This window comes from Apis florea, unplaced genomic scaffold (genome assembly GCF_048593485.1).
Source record: "Apis florea isolate Af1SG1 unplaced genomic scaffold, ASM4859348v1 contig_3741_pilon, whole genome shotgun sequence".
Lineage (NCBI taxonomy): Eukaryota > Metazoa > Arthropoda > Insecta > Hymenoptera > Apidae > Apis > Apis florea.
Genome location: NW_028256828.1, coordinates 236,387 through 256,485, shown reverse-complemented (window position 1 = coordinate 256,485; position 20,099 = coordinate 236,387). Strand labels below are relative to the sequence as shown.

At 34.0% G+C, this 20,099-nt stretch overlaps 2 protein-coding genes across 8 annotated transcripts in view; one reads left to right on the top strand and one right to left on the bottom strand.

The window, feature by feature from the left end:
• Window positions 1–19,793, bottom strand: part of LOC105734977 (uncharacterized) — a 52,562-nt gene extending 32,769 nt beyond the window's left edge. The window contains exons 1-3 of one of the 6 annotated variants that reach the window (XM_086914785.1): window positions 19,657–19,793; window positions 6,765–6,919; window positions 83–1,769 (exon numbers count right to left, since the gene is read on the bottom strand). In XM_086914785.1, the coding sequence (XP_086770911.1) occupies window positions 83–254 (172 nt within the window). In that variant the 5' untranslated portion in view covers window positions 255–1,769; window positions 6,765–6,919; window positions 19,657–19,793. Of the gene's footprint in view, window positions 1–82; window positions 1,770–6,296; window positions 6,405–6,764; window positions 6,920–15,416; window positions 15,694–16,279; window positions 16,564–19,656 lie in introns of those variants that run through there. The other 5 variants (XM_086914784.1, XM_086914788.1, XM_086914786.1 and 2 more) reach the window with 5 other exon arrangements.
• Ror (tyrosine-protein kinase transmembrane receptor Ror) overlaps window positions 1–20,099 on the top strand; it is a 267,537-nt gene that overhangs the window by 94,249 nt on the left and 153,189 nt on the right. The gene's annotated exons all lie outside the window — the stretch shown is intronic.

The window sequence follows — 20,099 nt, the reverse complement described above, 5'->3', positions numbered from 1 at the left end:
ATTGCGAAATCGATGAGGAACATCTCTGAACAACACTAACATTTACCAACACAGTAATCCGATAATATCATAAATCCTTTACCTTGCTCCACTTCGGCGTTAATGTGAATAGTCCTCAGTCTAAGCTCCTCGTTCTCATAAATCATCCCCCTCGAGGATTTCCGGTCGAGTTTCCTGTTCGGTTTCACGCTGCAATCCCTGCGCCTGGTCCTCAGCATCCCGGCCCCGCCAACACCGGCAGTAGTCGTCATCATTTTTATTAATTTTCAACAACAAAAATCTCACGATCACAACAAAAAAAAAAAAGAAAAGAAAAGAAAAGAAAAAGAAACGAAAAATATCACTTCAACTAAATAATTAATTCGTCTATTTGTTACGTTTGTATCATCATCATTTTCTCGAAATTTGATTATCGAGATTAGAATCACTGTCCTAGATACAGTTTTCCTTTAAAGAAACACAAAGGAACACTATTGGAGAAAATTGCGCGTTTAGGCTGATTTTTTATTATATGAGTGGTGTTAGCCTCTCTACGGTCAACTGTTAGCTTCTTTCCAACACAGGATGGTTTGTAACTCTCGTGGACACGTTGGAACGTATTGCGCCATTAAGGAGCGAGTTTAAAGTCATGGAAGAAGCGTTCAAGTGGCGTTTAATCTCACGTGAAGCTTTTAAAATTGGATTCTCGGCGTTGAACTACCACCTTCAGATTTCCCTCTTTATGGGCTCCTTCCCACTCGATTCTTCTTCTTTCGAACTTCTTCCCTCGGGTCGTTCTCTCTTTTTGAAAGATATTTGGAGGAGAGTTTTATATTTTACCCCTAAATTTATCTCCTGCAATCCTCTTTCTTCCCACAATTAAATACAAATTTTCCTTTCAATTCCAAATCCTTTGTCTCAAAATTCTTTCTTTCTTCCCTCTTCATCCTTCATTCCTCGATCGATTAAGAAAAGAGCTCGCATCGAAAACTCAAGGAGTTATTTCCAGGATAAAAAATTGGAAACTCGAGGCGCGGGAAGCAAACGTTCCGCGCCTCGCCCGAAAGGATTTGCATCGTCCGTACGTTTATCACGCGCTCCTCCACCGCTCCTGCAATTTGCCTGCCCATTATTCAACCGTTTATCAGCGTTTTCGACCGTCCACCACCCCTCCCTCCACCTCCCCTTTGTCCTTGTGTGTATTTTTTTCAATTTATTCGTCCGAGGTTTTATCCGGTCGCCGCGATCTTCCTCTTCCCGGGGCTCCTCCCTCGCTTCGATTCTTCCCTGCCGATTTATCCGCGCCGCTGATCCGAATTTATCGCGGCCGAATTTTTTCTCCCAAGGGTCCAACGTGTTTTTAGGTTGCAGTGAAATTTTGCCTCCACGAAGGATCTGTTTTCACAGGGAATCCTCCTCGAGATCCTCTCGATGGTGTCTCTCTCTTTCCTACGAGAGGGGAGGATCTTTCGAAAGATTGAAGATGGATTTTGAGAGGGGGTTGCTGGCTTCCTCGTCGTTATTTTTGTCGGGCAAATTTCTGACGAACATTTTCTTTGAAATTTTTTTATCGTAGATGGATTGTGGATCCTTGGAGTTTTTTTTTTCCCCCTTCTTATGAAGGAATTTTTTTAGAAGAATGGAGATGGTAATATTGAGTGGTAGATGATTATTATTTTTTTTAATTAATTCTTTTTAGCTTTAGATTCTTCAGATGTTAAGAATTTCGCTCTTCACTTTCTGCATAGATTTTGTAGAGGGTAGATTTGTTTCCAAACTGTGTCGTTCCTCTGAAAAACGAAACGAAATATTAATTTCTTGAAATTTAAACATTTTATTTAATTGAAACGGATAATGATATCTTATTGTGAAATTTCTAAGTATAGTCGAGAAGTATAGTTAAGAAAAAGATTATTTCACGAGTGAAACGTTTGTTTCGATTTAAACAGCTTATTTCATGGAGCGTTTACTACGCGAATCCGATCGAATCCGAGAATGCAACTGAATAATTTGGAACTAGCTAATCAGTTTAATACCAGAAATGCAACAAATTGCTTTGATGATCCAAATTGTAATTCTTGCATGTAACGCGTAAGCCTGCAAATGCAATTAAATTCGAACGCGTTTCGAAATTAGTAAAATGTTATTAAAGTTGAATTCGAAAATTAATTATCATTATCATTACGGAGATAGTGATTGTTATGTGTAATTGATTAAAAATACACGGTCAATCCGGATTTAAAATTCATTATTGTATTTTTACAAAAATTAATTAAATCTTCCTTCAAAACGAAGAAAACGAAAAGCAGAAGAGTAAGAAAGGATTTTTTCACGAATAATTATGAAATTGTATTGTAATGTAATCGAAAAGAAGTATTTACAATTGAAAGTTTTAAGATTATAATATTTAATTTAGAATTTCTTTAATTCGATTCACACTACATCATATATCTATTATTAATTCGTAGACTTGAAATCAGATTACCTAAAAACTAATTTAATTCTTTCTCTATTCTCACAATTCAATTATTTTCAATTTCGTCTACGATCAATTCTACTTTTTAACAAAAACACCAAATGAACGATTAATTATCACGTTGAAGCGACCAGTGCCAACGATAAGAATCTTATTTCGCGAAAGAAAGCAATTAAAAAACAAAATAATTAAACCAAAATATAATTCTTACATCCCACTTCATATTTCCATGCGTATCTCACATCATACGAAGAAACATTATTACAAAAAGCTTTTCGCTACTAGGTACTTCGCGTATCCACCTCCCTTGCCCCGAAAAAAAAAAGAAGGAAAAAAAGAATTGTATTCACCACACAAAGAGTTAAACACTCGTTGTACCGAGTTGTGGAAAACATAACTACAGACAAAATCGAATGAACATGCGTTCAAAGGACTCCACGCAGACGCCATGAAATTGAAACCCTTCCAGGCAAAAAACCAACCGAATAGCATGAGAATGAATTATTCAACGGCATATGGGGGGAGAGGAGGGGGTAGAAAGGAAAAAAAAAAAAGAAAAAAGAAAAAAAAAAAGACGAGGAAGCAGTGTTAGCAGGTTTAGAAATTTGGTATCTGGAAAAAAAGTTCGACAAAAATTCGAGATTCATTCTAGTTTCCGCGCGAACTATTCTGAATGATGGTTTATTAACACATTCAATGCGGTATCAAAAAAAAAGAAAGAAAGAAAAAAAAAGATGGGAAAAAATGCAACGAAAATGGCCGTGCATACCGATGACAATATTTGTGTTGAACACGTATTCAAAAAGAAAATCGATAGATAATTCTTTTTTCATTTTTTCGAAAAGTTCAATCGCCATGAAGTGTCAAGATATTGATGAATGAAAATAAATGAAACTTCTTTCTGTCTTTCCTTATTAAAAGATATTATTATTAAATACGTAATTAATGGATTTACGATTTTTAACATAACATCGTTCAAATATAAATAACGCAAATAGAATCAGTGAATACAATTTTTCAATAAATTTATTTTTATTACGATTTATTAGAGTTATTATATTCTCACGTGTCTAATAATAATAACTTTGAACAAGGAAAAAATAAGAATAATGGTTAACGATATTTCAATAATACCGTCAATCATTGAAAAGTCGATGATACAATATCGATGATCAATGGTCACAATTCACGTTTGTTTGCAAATAACAAAAGTATCGTGTCCACTCTAGAACAGTGCGGCATTACAACAGTGTCTGAATTCGCAAACAGATTCTTTGACGCACTGTTTCTCGAATAAATACTATCCACTGTTCGCAGACAAGTTCACTGTAACTTGTTTATTTTTCACCGTGAAGTGTCCACGTTCCCATGCTCCCTGAAAACAAGCGTGGACGTGGCATAACGTGGCTCAACCAAAAATTATAATGCCGCGTTTGCATTGGTCAAAAATCGCGAGTATCGTACGTTTCACGAACAATTCTGAAAAACACCTTGCAAACTGATCTCAGCGAGTATGCATTAGATGCATTCGCTTGTATCTCGGAGATATGAGTGGAATAGGAAAATATTTTCGACGAAGAGCGTTGATATAATGTAAATCTATGCTTTGAAGACCGTTTTTGGCCTTGATTCTTCTCTCTCCCTCCTCTCTCTCTCTCTCTCTTTCTCTCTCTGTGTGTGGAGTCTGCGACACGAGATCAAAGAGAAAGAATGGTGGAGGTTGCGAGAGAGGCAGAGAGTATGAAAGCACAGGTGCGTATCGTTGTGTCGTTCGTTTGTGGGTTTGCCGCGTTTTTGGTTTGGAAAATGGAGGGATTGAAGGAAGCAGAGAGTGAGGGAGGGAGAAAGAGGAGAAGGTTTAAAGGCGGTGGATGGGGAAGAGATTTTGGGATAAAGAAAGAGGGGTAAAAAAAAAAAAAAAAAAATAGGCGGAATGGAGAAAAGTGATTGAGAGATAAAAAAGTGACTGTCGTGATGAAGGATCGAGGAATATCGAAAATGAGAAATTTGACATTGCATTTTTTAGTGACATTATTTAAATCTTCGTTTTATAAATACGTACGAAATTTTCAAGCAAACAAATGTTTTAAGATTTTTGAGTCATTGTGTGTATGACTAGGAAAGAGAAGGTAATGAAGAATTAAAAAATAAAATATTATAAAAAGGAACAGTATCTTACAATAAAGGAATAAAATAGAAATTGGAAAAATAGAAATAAAGATGAAATGAAAGTGTTAAAGAAGAAAGAAGGAAAAGGAGAGATAAATAAGAAATAATAAAGAAAATGATTAAGAAAGGTGTAGAAGACACGTGAAAAAAAGAAATGTAAGATAGTGGAATACTAGAAGAAAAAGAAAATAGAAATGAAGCAGATATCTCATAGGGTTTAATTGGAAAAGATAAGCTGGAAGAAATACCAGGAAATGAAGAAGAAATCTTAAAGGGAGATAGTTTGGGAGACACGAGGATGAAAATAAGAAAAAGGAGGGAGGAATAAGATAGGTCAGTTTGGGACAAAGGAAGATAGAGATAGAGATGACGTTGAATAAAGAAGTGAAAAATTTAGCAAGAAAGAACCTAAAGAGGAGAGAATTGAGGAAAATGAACGTGAAAGAGAAGAATGCAGAAAGAGACATTAATAGAAAGTGAAATTGTGACATAGAGAAAAGAAGTCCAAAGAAGAGGATTTTAAAGAGGAGAGATCTAAAAGAGATCTAAAAGCTTGAGAAATTACTCAAAGAAAAAAAATCAAAAAAAATCTGAAATAATTTATTAATTAAAATCTCCGTAACATAAAGAGACTTGAAATGAAATTTAAAAATGTGAAATACTAAAGACAAAAACAGAATTATAATAAAATGATATTACAGAGAATGAAAAAAAGAAGAACTCCAACAAAAACAAATTGAAGCTTAAAAAAATCCCAGAAGAAAAAATCTAAAGGATCTAAGGATAAAAAAAACACTTAAAATAAAGTTTAAAAACATGGAGTAGCGAGGAAAAAATCAGAATTATATGAAATGTTTCAAACATTTGGAATGGAAAGGAAGAAGAGGCCTGGAGCAAAAACAAGTTTGAAAGAGGAGGGAAGAAAAAAAATCAATGAGAAATAGAGGAACATTAGAAGAAACCGTATGGGCAGATCAAAAGATACGAGAATTCGAAGCTGAAGAGAGGTTGAAGAAAGATCTAGAAAGAAATAGAAGAATTAAAAGAGAGGGATGCAGAAGAAGTGTTCTTCATCTATGGAGGGTAACTCGTAGAAGAAGAGTAGGAGAAAACCTAGAGAAAGAAGGGTCAGAGACTAAAGAGATTAAGGCATGGAATCCTAGAAAAGGGGGAGCTCAAAGAGACGTGCACGCGGATTAAGAGGAAAGGGGATCAAATGAAGAGGGATTAAGAGTCAGAGATTCGGAAAAAAAGAAGCAGTGGTACACAGAGGATGGAAATGGAGATGTAGCAAGCATAAGAATAAAAGAAAAGAAAGGTTGAGAATGAATCAGAGATTAGAATGAAAATATGAATATTATTCGACCGAGGATGAAGGGAAGAAATTCATTTAAAAAGTTATTATTTTATAAAAAAAATATTAATATTGAAATGTTCACAATTTTAAAATAAATGAATAATTAAAGTAAAAAATTTAATTAAATTCGACAAAGAAAGTAAAAATCAAAAGAGTTATTAAAAAATATAAAAAAAAATCTATTACATATAGAAAAGTCTGGACACTATAACATAAACATTAAAACGAGGAAAAGATCTAAAAGATCGAGAGGAAGAAGGATGAAGGGAGATGAAAAGCAAGAAGAGAAAAATATTGAAGAAAAATTCATCGTACCAAGAGATACTTTGCAATTGGCTTATAAACTTGTTCATAGCTGTTTCCTCTGTAATTATTTTGAACTATCTTGGATACCGTAATTAGAAATTGCAAGCTTTTCTGGTGTGTTACGATTATAGTTGCATCAGCGGAAACAAGGTTAATTTGTTCGAAGAAGCATGCTTTGCATGTTCGAATATGTTTGTTTGTTCGTGGCTGATCTGGTGCGGTGTTAGTGCACTGTCGTTGATTATTAAAATCTGATTTTCTAGAATTTTTGGTAGATTATCTAATACGTATTTATTTAGTAAATTTTTAATAATTTTTAAATTTCAGTATTCTGTGACTTCCATATTTTTATTTAATATTTCTAAGCATTTCCATTTATTTAATAAAATGTTGAGAATATTAATAAATATAATAATAAATGAATATTAATAGAAATATTAGTAAAATATTAAATATGTAAATAAATTATATACTCACTTTTTATTTTATAGTTTATATTCGACCAAGTTATATTGTACCATGATCTTTATAATTTTTACGTAAGCAAGAATTTCTCTTTTGCACGTGGAATTTTCTTCAGAGCATAGTTGTCCAGTTGTTTCAGATTTTGAATATTTGTTATATTCTCAGTCCTGTGAACAGAAACTCACATCAAAATAATATTTCAATATCTGAAAATAATTAATAAACAAATATTAGATTTTTAGTCTTAAATTTTAATCTAAAATTTAATAAATTCTTAGAAAAAATTATTTTAAAAATTCGTATTTAAAATATAAAAATGATGAAAATACATCATTAGTAGATGATAAATATGAAATCAAAACCTATACAAATATATTAAAATTTATAGATATTATAAATAACTTATATTGAAATGCTAAAAATTATAATATATATTTTCAATTCAACATAATACCATTTTTTCCCCAAGAATAAATGTTAATAAAATTTACACATTAATAGTATTCATCACGCCAAATCATTCAACGCCCATTCCTCGAAGAAAAGAAGAATAAACAAAGTTTCGAAACGACAATCAGGAAGAGTTTAAAACTTTCTTCCTTTTTACCATTCCTCTATTTTTTTTTTTTTTTTTTTTTTTTTTTCTATTCCCTCGAGGGAAGTTTGCGGGGGTGGAAATGAAGTTCCAAGGCTCCCCGTCACTTTCGACGAAATATTCGTGGGCGTAATCACGTTCATTTGAAGCTGGATGCATTTTAATGCCGCGTGTAAATCGTGGGGATTTCAAAAATTGTCGCGCTCCAGGACAAAAACTTAGGGTTCGTTAAGGACGTGCGTGACACTTATCAAACGACGAGGGAGTGGAGAGGGATTAACGAATATCCTTTCTCATGTCACATGCCAGCTCCGTGATTAATTCTTTATTCTTTCACAAGCACTTTGCTTAACTTTAAATGGATGTATCAATTTTTGGTGAAAAAATTGAAATTAAAACATCTAATAGAGGAGTATTAGAGTATTTTTAAAAATAATTAATGATTATTTAAAGTGATCTAGAGTTGTATTTTTGTTTTTTTTTTTGTTGGCAACGATGAGGAATATAATCCTTAATGTTTTTCCTTAATTACGAAGAAGAATAACTATAGTTTAAAAAAAATTTTATTATTAAATTGTAGAAGAAACAACAATTATTTTTCTTTATATATACATTATTATTTATACTTTTTTAAAACAATTCTTTATAAAATTCTAATCTTATCAATAATTTATAATTATACAAAGACGTAAAATTTCAAATTGGATAAATTGAATAAATTTTGTCTATCTTTCGTAAACAAAGTCACAAGTGAAAAATCACAGAATACTAAAGAAAAATAAATTACGTAAAAGGAGGAGATTCTCAAGATTCTTCTAGAATTTCAATTTTTTCTTTTTAATTAAATTTAAAATTCTTACAATAATATTTATTAAGTGTATTTTAAGCGAAGGAATTATTTAAAAAAAAATATAAAATATCGAATCTCTATTGTATAAATATATTTTATTTTATTAAACAAAAAAGAAACTGAAAAAAATTGCAATACAAATTTTGCTCATTGGCAAGATTCAAAAACATCAATTCAATATTCCGGACGTTATATACGTATACAAATTATTATTATCGCGAAAATAGAAATTGAATCAAGATTATATTTCAACGCGAATTCGGTTCAGAAACATTTTTGAGACGCAAAATATACTATAGGCCACCTGGTGGTGGCGCAATTTAACGATTTCCGGTTGTGAGTTTCAATACCACCTATTTCGATGGTAGTTGGTTACGTTCGATAAACCCGACGATGTAAAGCAGACGAGATGTTAAGATGAAATTACACGATCTAGGGAAAATTTAATTTTCTCAAGATTCCCTTCCTAACTTGTTCATAAATCCTCCTAACAACGTGATTTAAATATCCCAGTTATTATGATTCTACAATATATATTCGTACTAACTGCTACACATACTAATATTTCAAATAATGAATCCAAGATAAACACGCGCATTTCACTCAAGATAATTCAAGAGAGGCAAAGAATTCGTGCAATTCAAAGAATCCAAAGAAACGATCCAAACTTTTCCAAAATATCTTCTCCATGGTTCCAGCAAAAATAGCGCATCGCGATGAAAAATCAACGCAAAAAGAGAGAGAGAGAGAGGCACGAGTGGGCAGTGAATCGACAGTGAGGCGCGCGTCGTGTGCACTCGCGACACGGTCGAGGTAACGACAAGCCATGGATTACTCGCGCGACACGTGTTGCCGACGTTTACCCGCGTCACGTTAACATGTGCATCGGCGTCGTTCCGCGTAAGTGCGCGCAGAAGTACGCGTACACGTGGTTTCGGCCGGCCGATCCTGTTGCGGATGATTTACATGCGGTCGCGCAACGCCAGCTGGCCCCGCACAGGACAACTACTTTCCCTCCGCAAACGCTCTCGATCCTCGCCGCGGTTCGCTGCCCCCGACTTTGCGCACCGTTTGATGCTTCGAAACCACTGCTCCTGCTCGTTCGCGCGATTTTTAAGGGGGGAGTTGTTGTCCCGTGGATTGGGTTTCCAACGCGTGGAAAAAGGAATCGGTGACAAGGTGGTTCGAAGGGATTCAAAGTGGTTCGAAGTGGTTCGAAGAAAAGAACGCGTAGTAGAATAGAATGAAACAGAATGAATTTTCAAAGATTAATACGAAATTTGTGATCGAGGGGCAATTCGGTGTAACGTTGTTTCAGAAAGGATTTTCTTTTCTTTTTTATTATTGAAATTTTCGCTATAGCAATATCTTAATCTAACTTTCTTCAAATTTTTGGACTTTTTGTGAAGAATAGATTTCCACGAAGTGATTTTAAACGTTTGATCAGCAGTGTGGAACGTTCGATGATTCCCGGTGGATTGGGTTTCCAACGCGTGGAAAAAGGAATCGGTGACAAGGTGGTTCGAAGTGGTTCGAAGTGGTTTGAAGTGGTTCGAAGACGGAGAAAAGAACGTGTAATGGGATAGAATGAAACAGAATGAATTTTCAAAGATTAATACGAAATTTGTGATCGAGGGGCAATTCGATTTAATATTGTTTCAGAAAGGATTTTCTTTTCTTTTTTATTATTGAAATTTTCGCTATGGCAATATTTTAATCTAACTTTCTTCAAATTTTTCGATTTGGAAGAATAGATTTCGATTAAGTGATTTTAAACGTTTGATCAGCAGTATGGAACGTTCGATGATTCATGGATAGCATGAGCAATCGTACGAAAACTTTGCAACAATTTCAATCTCGCAAACACGATAATGTGAACAAACACAAAAAAAAAAAAAAAAGAAAGAAGAGATTCGATAAAAATATATTAATCTTCCACTAAAAATCATTATACTAAAAAACTTTTGTTTTCATCTTGAGGAGAATTTTTTATTCGTCAATCGATAGAAACAAGTTTCCTTCAACTTTTCCATTCACAAACACGCGAATACTTCCTACTTCCTACTTCCATCCGCATTTGCGTAAATCGAGCCACGTCACGAACTCCAAAAACCGTTTCTCGGGAGCGGAAAGCGCGTGGATAACAACGTGGCCGATAACTCCCATTCAGAAAATCCAAAGCTTCTGGTTTCCACGATAAAATAAATCACGGCGACTGGCCTTGAAAGACGCGAGTTTCGCCCACGATTCGATCCACGAGGCGGCCAGACGCGGCGAACTAACTTCGTCGCCGCGATTTCGAGTTTCGGGGGGCTAATTGAATTCGATCGAAAAATACTCGTCTAATTGCAGCGTCGGGGGTTGCCACCCCTGGATGGAAAGTGGGGCCGAACTTTCCAGTTTATGGAACTGAATCTTAAGTGGCCGACCCTCCAATTTAAACTTGGGTTATCGTTCTGTCCTCGAAAGCGGGTTACCGTGCACTCACACCCCCGTGTAGCGCCACCCGTGAATCAAACCCCTCCCAAATATGGCGCGGCCCAACTTGCTCGATTCAAGAATTCGAGGATTACGCTATCATTCATAAGTAGATATGACGGATTTGTTGTAAAAGTTATCTTAAAAATATTGTGTAAACACATGTTTAACGCATGGACATTGGATGTTGTGTGATAGAGATTTATCTATTGAAGAGTTTTTCAATATATTCTCGCTGTTTTTTCGATTTTTAATACGATTTCTTTACGTTTTGGATTTTCTTTTTTTTTCGATGAGTTTATTATTCTTTTATTCTTCTTCAAATTTTGATTCCACAAATTTTTCCACTTTTTGTGATTTTTCGATACATTGACAGTGACAGAACATTTTCTCTGCTTTTATTTTAAAATAATTTCAAGTTTATTATTTTATGCTTAAATTAGTGATCGAGGACCATCCTATACGTATATCAACTGAACTCTATTAAATTTTAAATATTTTCTTTGTTCCGCATTAGAGAATATGCATTCAACGACACGTTTAATATCTCGTCAATAAAAATTAAATTTCCTTCTCGTCGATATATTCCATCTCGTACTCTTATATAGTATATATATTTTTTTTCCGATCTCAATATTCTGGTTGATAATTTTTTCATTATTTTACAATTTATAGTGAGGCATGTATTGTATAAATTTTTAATTATTATTTTTTTTTGTACTATTTGATGTCATTAAATATACATATTCATAGTAGAATAAAGATCATTTTATAAAAATTACATTGTATATCGATTGTTTATTAAGTGTTCAAATATCTATGTTGGGAAAATAAATTGATCTGTAAAATTTTTTCAAATCGAAATGGAGGGATGATAATATGAAATTTTAGGGGATGCAAGTGATTCATGGGTTAGGAGAATATCGATGGGACGAGAATGATAAGCTTCGTGACTATTCGAGAAGTTTGGAGAAGGGAATTCGAGTTGGCCGACTAGGAAGAAGGTGAAAGGAAAGGAATCGAAAGTTTTTGATAAATGTAGGAGGGTGGATTGGGAATTGATTCGATAATAATAGGGATGGTTGATGCAATAAAATTGAATTTTTATATTTCTTTATTTGCATTAATATTTATTTTCTATTTCTGTTTCTTGTTTTTCAGGTGAGCGTACTCTTAATAGACTTATTGAAATGATCTTTTGACCTCAGAAGTGTGTGGACGATTTTTGCCAAATGTAAGTGAACAGTATTATATTTTTTATCACCAAATGTTTGGAATTATATATATGAAAGAGATATTTTATATTACATGAGTATTATGATATATTAAAATTGAAAAATCTTATAATTAATGTAAAATCATTGGGCTACATAAGTAAACGAATAATTAAAATAAATAATTAAAATTAAAAATAAAATTGCGAAAATGACATAGAAAATATATTAGAAAGAATAAATGTACTAGACACTTCGATTCGATAGATATATTGCTATTATTTGTATTTTGTTTTCTTTCACAAACAGCAATAAATAATGTATTAACAAACAATGTATTTAAACAATAATACACATCACGTTTGCATTACGCTACGACGATTTCACTCGATACATATAAAATTTTACTTTTAATTTTACTTTCAACAAACATTTTCATCCCGCAATTTTATTTTCGAAAAAAATAATCTCTCCCATCTGAAGAAACGTTTATCTTACTCGACATTTTGTTTCATTTTGCTAGTCAGAACTTTTTCAACGAGAATAAAAAACGAGATTTTAGTGTGTAAAGAAAGAACTGTATTAAAACTCTCATCAACGATGTGAGATCAACGTTTGTTCTCGTTTCTACAAAATTCATCGTGACGAAAACTTAATTGATTCTCGACAAACGATCTTCATCTTCTTTTTTTTTTTTTATGAAACGTCGACGCCAAAATAGCATGATGTCGTCGTTCGAAAGCTTAAAAATTCTATCTCGACCATCCTGTTAGATTTCAAGCAATAAATTATATCCTGTTTCCTGATAGAACGAAGAAAAAATCAAAGAAATTCTTCATTTTTTCTTGTTTTGAGATTTAACACGATGTGTTTTCTTTCATATTTTGTTCATTTTTTTTTATTTATATTTTTATATTGATTATCTCGTTGGGAAAAAAGTCTCGTTGAGAATATGAAAGTTAAAATTTTTCTTTAAGTTTTTATTTAACTTGAAATTTTTTCTTTTTTTAGATGGTATTAGATTCGAAATTGTTTATGAAATAAAGAATATATATATAGTATTTTATAGTATAAAGCGCTTTTATTCAGCGTAATTATTAAAAAAATATAATTTGATTAGCTATGAATAACTACTTCGAAGACTTTCTCATAAATCAATTATACATACTATATATATAATAATAATTTACTAATTTAGACAAATAGAGCAATGTTTCTAATAATATAGAAAGCACAAAACTTGCTTTTGTTAAATATAAAATATCTATTATAAAAATAAAAAACCCTTCTTAAATTTTCAAACGTTTCATTTCACATCTCATATTTTCAAATTATCCAATTTCAATCTACTAAACACAAATTAACTAAATGGAAGCAAGAAAATAAATCCATATTCGAAAAAATCTCCTTTCAAAATTTCTCAATTAAAATTTCCTCAATTAAAAAGAAATCTCTTTCCAAAACACCTCTTTTCTCATCTCGAAACTCAATTTCAACCAAACTCTTAAACATGAACGTAGACTTATTACCTAAAAAGAAAACAAAACAAAAAAAAATAAAAGTACAAAGGAAAAGGGAACAACAGTCTCAAAGTCCGCTCTATTCAGTGGCACCGGAATTTTCATCCCTTCTTCACCCTCCAACTTCTCCAATTAGCCTTGTCAAAAACACACGTCGAACTACCCCAACGATTCCACCCTCTCCCCTTCTCTTGTTCCCCGGCTCACATGACTGACAAGGAAAATTTCATTTTCCTCGGGTTGAACAAACGGGGGGGAAAAAAAATCGAGATCCACGGAATTGCGTCAGAAAAATGAGGACCCCGATAAAACGGTCATCCCCTGTCGTTCTATATTTCAAGGGTGCAACTGTGTTTCAACCACCACTGTGAAACCCTGCAAAGTCATTTCGAGGCTGTTGCAACGCAATAAAACGGTAGAGGACGGGGTGGCAATAAAGTGACGCGGTTAACTGAAAAAAAAAAGGAAAAAAGGAGAAAATCTATTTTTTTTTTTTTCACTTCGAACCACGGTTATCATCACAATCCTGGCTTGGTTGACGAATACAATACTCGGGCAATCCTGATGCTTTCCTCTTTTCTTCTCTTTCTCTAAGAATTAAGATCTTCCACGTTAGGAAGCGGAGTGGACGAGAGAGAACTTTATGGGGTGGAGTTAAGGGGTGGAGGACACGTTTGGTCTTGGAATTGCTTCTCTCTTGTTTTTCCTTCATGAAGGTTAATAGCGTGAAATGGGAAGAGATTGGTCGAAGGCCGTTAAGTGGAATTTAGCGCGCATTTATGGCTCACGTGATTACTAATTGTGTTTGGTTTGGATTGTAGGTGAGGCTTTTTCGACGAGAGAGAAATCGTTTCGAAGAGAAGAATCGAAGTAATTGTTAATGAACAATTTTTTTTTTTAATATTATGTATATATATTTTTAATATTATAGAAAATATGAAATTTTTTTTTATAAATATCGATTTTTCTATCTTATTTTTCGCGTTCATTTCTCTTTATATTTTAATAGAATTACAAACTCGAAGAAAATAGTTATATTCTTTTCAGATTAAGAAATAAATAAAACTATATATTTGAACATCTTATTAATATCTGAAAACTAAGGATACAATCTTTCCTACTTTATTTATTTTGGCGTAGATTACTCGGAGGAACAATAAAACAAATAAAAAAGAAATAAATGTAATTTATATATATTTCAAATTCAATATTCAACTGAAAAACCAGATGAACTGAAAAACAAAATGGTATCTTTAACGAATAAGAGAAGATGAAAACGCTATTTCTTGCGTGTTTTTTTTTTTTTTCAAAAAAGTAAGAGAATCGAAGACAAAAAGTGCAAAACACCAAAAGACCACTCGCGGATGAAAAATAAATTTCCAAATGAAGATACATTCCTCGTGAATGGAACGAAAGGGAAGACGTATGTGGATTCCTAAAACCACCATTCGTAATCCAAACAGTCGGGTATTAATAGGCGGAAAAGAAAACAGTGAAAATTTTCAGCGACCAGTGTCTGACAATCGTCGAACAGCTGACAAGCGGACAATCTAGAAATACATTTTTCTTGTCGCAAATTTTTGTCCACAATTCTTTGCCCATGAACCTTCTCTCCTTCTAATAGAATAATTTTTTTTATCTTCAACAGATAAAAAAATTGTCGCAAATAAGGAATAAAGCATTACTAGAGAATTATTTTATTTTATTTTACTTTATTTTTGTAAATTCTTCGACTATGATATAACTAAGCTAAGTTGAGCAAAATCTACTATATTTATTATTGTACCAATACGAAATCTTTTATTTACATCAATTGTGTTACTTCCCAGATATCAAATTAGAATGCGAGAAAACGATACTAAATTATGACTTTTCCTCATAAATAAGCGAAAATTTGATTATAGAAGATATAAAGAAATACAAAGTATATAACTGGGTATCCAATACCCAAACAAATATCCATTTGTTTTGAATAACGCGTTTATATTCGTTGTGGCGTATACTCACCCAAAAATATTTCTAACGGTCGAAGAAAGAATTTGAGAAAAAAATTTCACAGAGGTGTTGAAAATCATACACTCACTATGCCTCTTGTCCCGCTTGTCAATCTCTCGCTGTCGAATCACGATCGTTTCGCGTCGTAAATACGCGCCATATGATCGCTGCCCGTCTCTGAATCATCGTCGCAGAAAATATCCACGACCCCGAAGGTACGACTCCACGCTTTCCATCTTCGAAAAAAAGATCTTTCCAATTCTTCTTGTTACGCGATTCCTTTCTCCAAAATCTTTCTCCCTTCCCTCACCTTCGAAATGAGAACACCAGAGAGAATAATAAAAAAAAAAATTACCACGAATCCTTTATCATTCCCTTTTTTCTTTTTTTTCTTTTCTTCAAAAAAAACACGACATCGTTTTAACCGCGTTAGTCTTCCAAAGCACGTGAAAAAAACTCCAACGCTTCTCACACGCGACACACATTCACTCGAGTCGAGAAGAAGTAGGCATTAAAGAAGCGAAAGAAAAAAAGAAAGAAAGAAAAAGAAAGAAAGAGAGAAAAGAAAAGTGGAAGGGAAAGAAGAAGGATGGAAAGGGGAAAGAGACAAAAAAACACGACGAGAGTGGACTCGGCTCGAGCAACAATGCCTTTTTCATCCTTCTTTTACTTGCACCTCACTAACGACCGGGAGCACGCTGTCCAACCTTCTTGCTCGCCTTTTTGCTCGCTTTTTTATCACTCGACCCGCTGCTCCATCGTCGAACGCGCCTCTGCCCCCACCCTCCGCCCCGCGGTCATGCCATCTCTTTTGGACCCCTTGTTTTTTCTACACAGGTACACAGGAAGGCAGGAAGTTTCTTCACGCGACGTACCTTTTCCCTTTGTCCCTTCTTTCTCCTATTTTACTTGTTTCTTTCTCACACGACACACGTGCCTTTTTCTTTCCTTTCCTTTTCTTTCTTTTTCCTCTCTCCTTTTTCGGTCACCTTTTTTTACGGATCTTTCCTTCGTCGTTTTTGTTTCTTCTTTCTTTTCCTCGTCCTCGTCCTCACCCTCTTCTTGTTCCTCCTCGGTTTCTTTCTCGCGGCCACGGTAGTGCGGAATTCGAACCGGGGTTCGATTTGGCGGCACCCGAGTTGAGCCGGTCGGCATAACTGCGGTAGAGTAGACCACTCACTCGTGGCCTCTCGTGCCTTTTCTCTCTCCCTCTCTTTCTCTCTCTTCTTCTCTCCACGCCTCTCGTTCGAGCTTGGCTCTACCACCTCTCCAACGTTCCTCGCTACACCTCTCCCTCTCTTTCGCTCCCGTTTCCTGATCTTTTTTCGTCTTGGGTTGATCTATCGCCATCTTTCTCGTGTAGTAATGGATTCGAGTCGACTCGAGTAAGGAGAGAATTGTAAATTGATGCTTTCACGATTTCGAGATTTCTTAAGTGTATTAATAAATATCTTCATTATTTCTTATAACTTATCGATTCAATTCAATATCTTTTACAATTATATTTTAATTATGTTATTAAATAACGAATTATATTTTGAAAGAAATAATTGATAAATAGCGATACTCGACAAATTAATTTTCTCATAATACAATAAAAGAGAAATTGGGATAAATTAAGGATAATATATTATGAACTTTACAACATTCTATATGATTGATAATTAGAAAAAAATTGCAATAATTCTTGCAAATAATTCTTAATTATTTTTTAGATTTAATTAAAATTAAGTACCTCACCTTTTCAATACCTTCCTATTCAACAAACATTCAAGTTTAACCCTCGATCGAATCCATCTAAAAAAACTCACCCAATGAATGAAACCAAGTCAAATTCAACTACCACATTCCAAATCATTCTAAATTCTCGAATCTAGGTCTCTCTCCTTACTGTGGAAATCGAATTAATCCCATCGCTATCCCTGATCCTCTCCTTCGTATCTAACTTTCTTCCTCCCAAAGGAACTCTCCCTCCTTCCCTCCTTCTTCCTCGTCCATCCATTTCGTTTTCTCTTTCGTAAACACCGTTCTCGTTCTCCTCACCGAATCCTTTTTTTCATTTTTCTTTCCCTCCTTTTTTCTTTTTTTTCACCCCTCCTTCACTCTGTTATTCCTTCTCCCCACTTTCTCTCTCCACCCACACCTAACACACGCCTAACACACGCCTAACCGCGCGCGTGTAACACGTGAACCGTGCTATCTCGCCGATCTAAAATTACCCCAGAAAACGAGGAACGGCCGCGAGGAACGAGTCAACTCGCTCCTCACGCCTCGCGCGTGCTAGCACGAGTTACCACCCTACCAGGTGGAGGATCGTGGGGTCAACGAGAGCCGCGGATCGGTTACGGTTTCGATTTCGATGGAGATCGGTTTTCCTAAGTGGCCTTCGGGTATAACAGAATTAAGTTTGTGAAGAGATTAGTGGCGAGAGGAAAAAGATGGTTTCTTTCTCGGTGTTGGACAAGATGAACGCGTTCGAGGAATGTGCTTGTTAATTCTGTTTGTTGATGCGCGTTGATTCCTTTTTGTGAGTCGAGTCACTAAGTAATTGGATACATTTCTTGAGTTTTTTTTTTTTTCTTTTTTGGATGGAATGTATGCATATGAAAGTGAATTATATTGGTATTGTGTTTGAGATTTTTATGGTTCCTTTTTTGGGGTGAAAAGGCTAGTGCTGGTTAAAGGATTTTTAATTTAAAATATTGATGACTGAGAGTTATTGTTGATGAGATTTCGTGCCCGGGATATTAATTTGAATATATGTGTAAGAATTCGTATTCTGACAAAATTCTGAGATTATAAGAAATAGACTCATTTTCGAAATAAATATTTATAAAGTACATGAATTAAATTTGAGTTAAATACAACTTTAAGATGGATAAGATGGATCAATGGATAAAAACGATGTTCTCTGAATTAAACTTATGCTATAACTAATTACTATTTAATAACATTAACAAAAAGTTACATATCTATAAACCAATTATAGAGTCACTCTACCTAATTAGGATAATCATCAATAGTTACACCGTCTCACCATCCATATTCACTTCATCTAAATATCCGAAGAAGAAGGAAGTAGTATAATTATAAAATTTGTCCAACAACATTTTCAATAATATATTACACGTTCCATTAGAGAAGATAGAGATGTTTGATCAAATATCACGATCATAGTAGCGCCAAGATCGGTTAATAACCCGTGTAATTCGACAAACGAGCACCGTGATAATTACACGGTATTGTTTGCAACGAGTGGCCAGTGTCCCAGCGGAGGGCGTCGCGGTTTAAGTTCCGGATAGAAGATACGCGGAACAGTGAGCGCGGTATGTAAATTCCTGCGCACGATTTCACGCGCCATAAACTTATGAATGAGCGGGCGCGGATCTTGTGTATATACGCGTTCATGATACGCTGCTCGCATGCTTTGCCTAGGTCGATCCATAAACATGCGACGCGGGGAATTCGTAATGATTACGATCGTAGGGGACGTGGTTGATCGAGGCTATGAATGATGATGAACGCGTGGCCGAAAATATGGCGTTGTTGTTGCAATCTTTCTGAAAGGAAGAAAGAAATGAAGAATTATTTTCGATGATAATTTGTATTCGTTATGTCGGTGCAATGACATTGTAATCACAGGCTGATCGAGGCTATGAACGAACGTGTGGAAGAAAATGTTAATCGAAAGATATATGGATTTACTTTCTTCGGTTAAAAGATTTTTAAAGTATCTGAATTATTGTTATCTTGTCATTATCAATTTAGATCAAGTAAAATATTTGGGGGGAGGGGGTATTTTGTCTTGTCATTGCAATTTATAGTAGTTTCTTTCTCAACGAATGTGTATGTTGTAGTTTATTTTCTTTGATATTTTTGGAAAATATTAAAAAAAAAAAAAACGAAATTGACACGTATATTTTTATCTTTATATTCGAATATTTTGATGAAATTAATATATATTGGAGATATAGGATTTAAGAATGATGCTATATGTATTTTGTTTGAAGATCATTTTGGCACTCGCTTCCGTAATTTTAAATAACTTTTAAGCTAAATTAAAACTGAAATATGTTGCGATAAATCTAAAATAAAATTAAAATAAAAATTAATTTTAATATAAAAATATTAAATTTAAATCAAATACATTCATCCCATTCATCTTTAATCCATTCCTTTCTTTTTTTTTTTTATAATAAAAACTAATTACCTACAAAATGTTATATAATTATAACTTTTAGTTTCAACTCACGTGAGACTCTCCTCTCTCTTCAATTAACTACGATTTAATCTTGATTTAATCACACGCCATAATCTCTCGTAAACTTCATAAAATTAAATATCTTCTTCACAATCACAAACTACTTATTTCACATTTAACGTTTCCAAGATTCTAAGCACAAACACTAAAAAATTCACAAATAATTAAAGAAAAAAAAAATCCAAACAATATTTCTTTCTCCATCAAACCTTAACAATCTCTTTCACAAATCACCACAGTCGACTTAAAAAAAGAAAAAAAAAAACAAATTCATCGACAATCACCCGCTTCTTCCAACTTCCTACGCAACCCACCCAATTTTTCTCAAATCATTCACCATTGCTTGTCAAAACGGCGAAAAGACGAAAAAATTCTCCTCAACTCGGCCGAAGTCTGAGTAAACCGGTCTAGTTATAACGACGCCTAATTTCAGC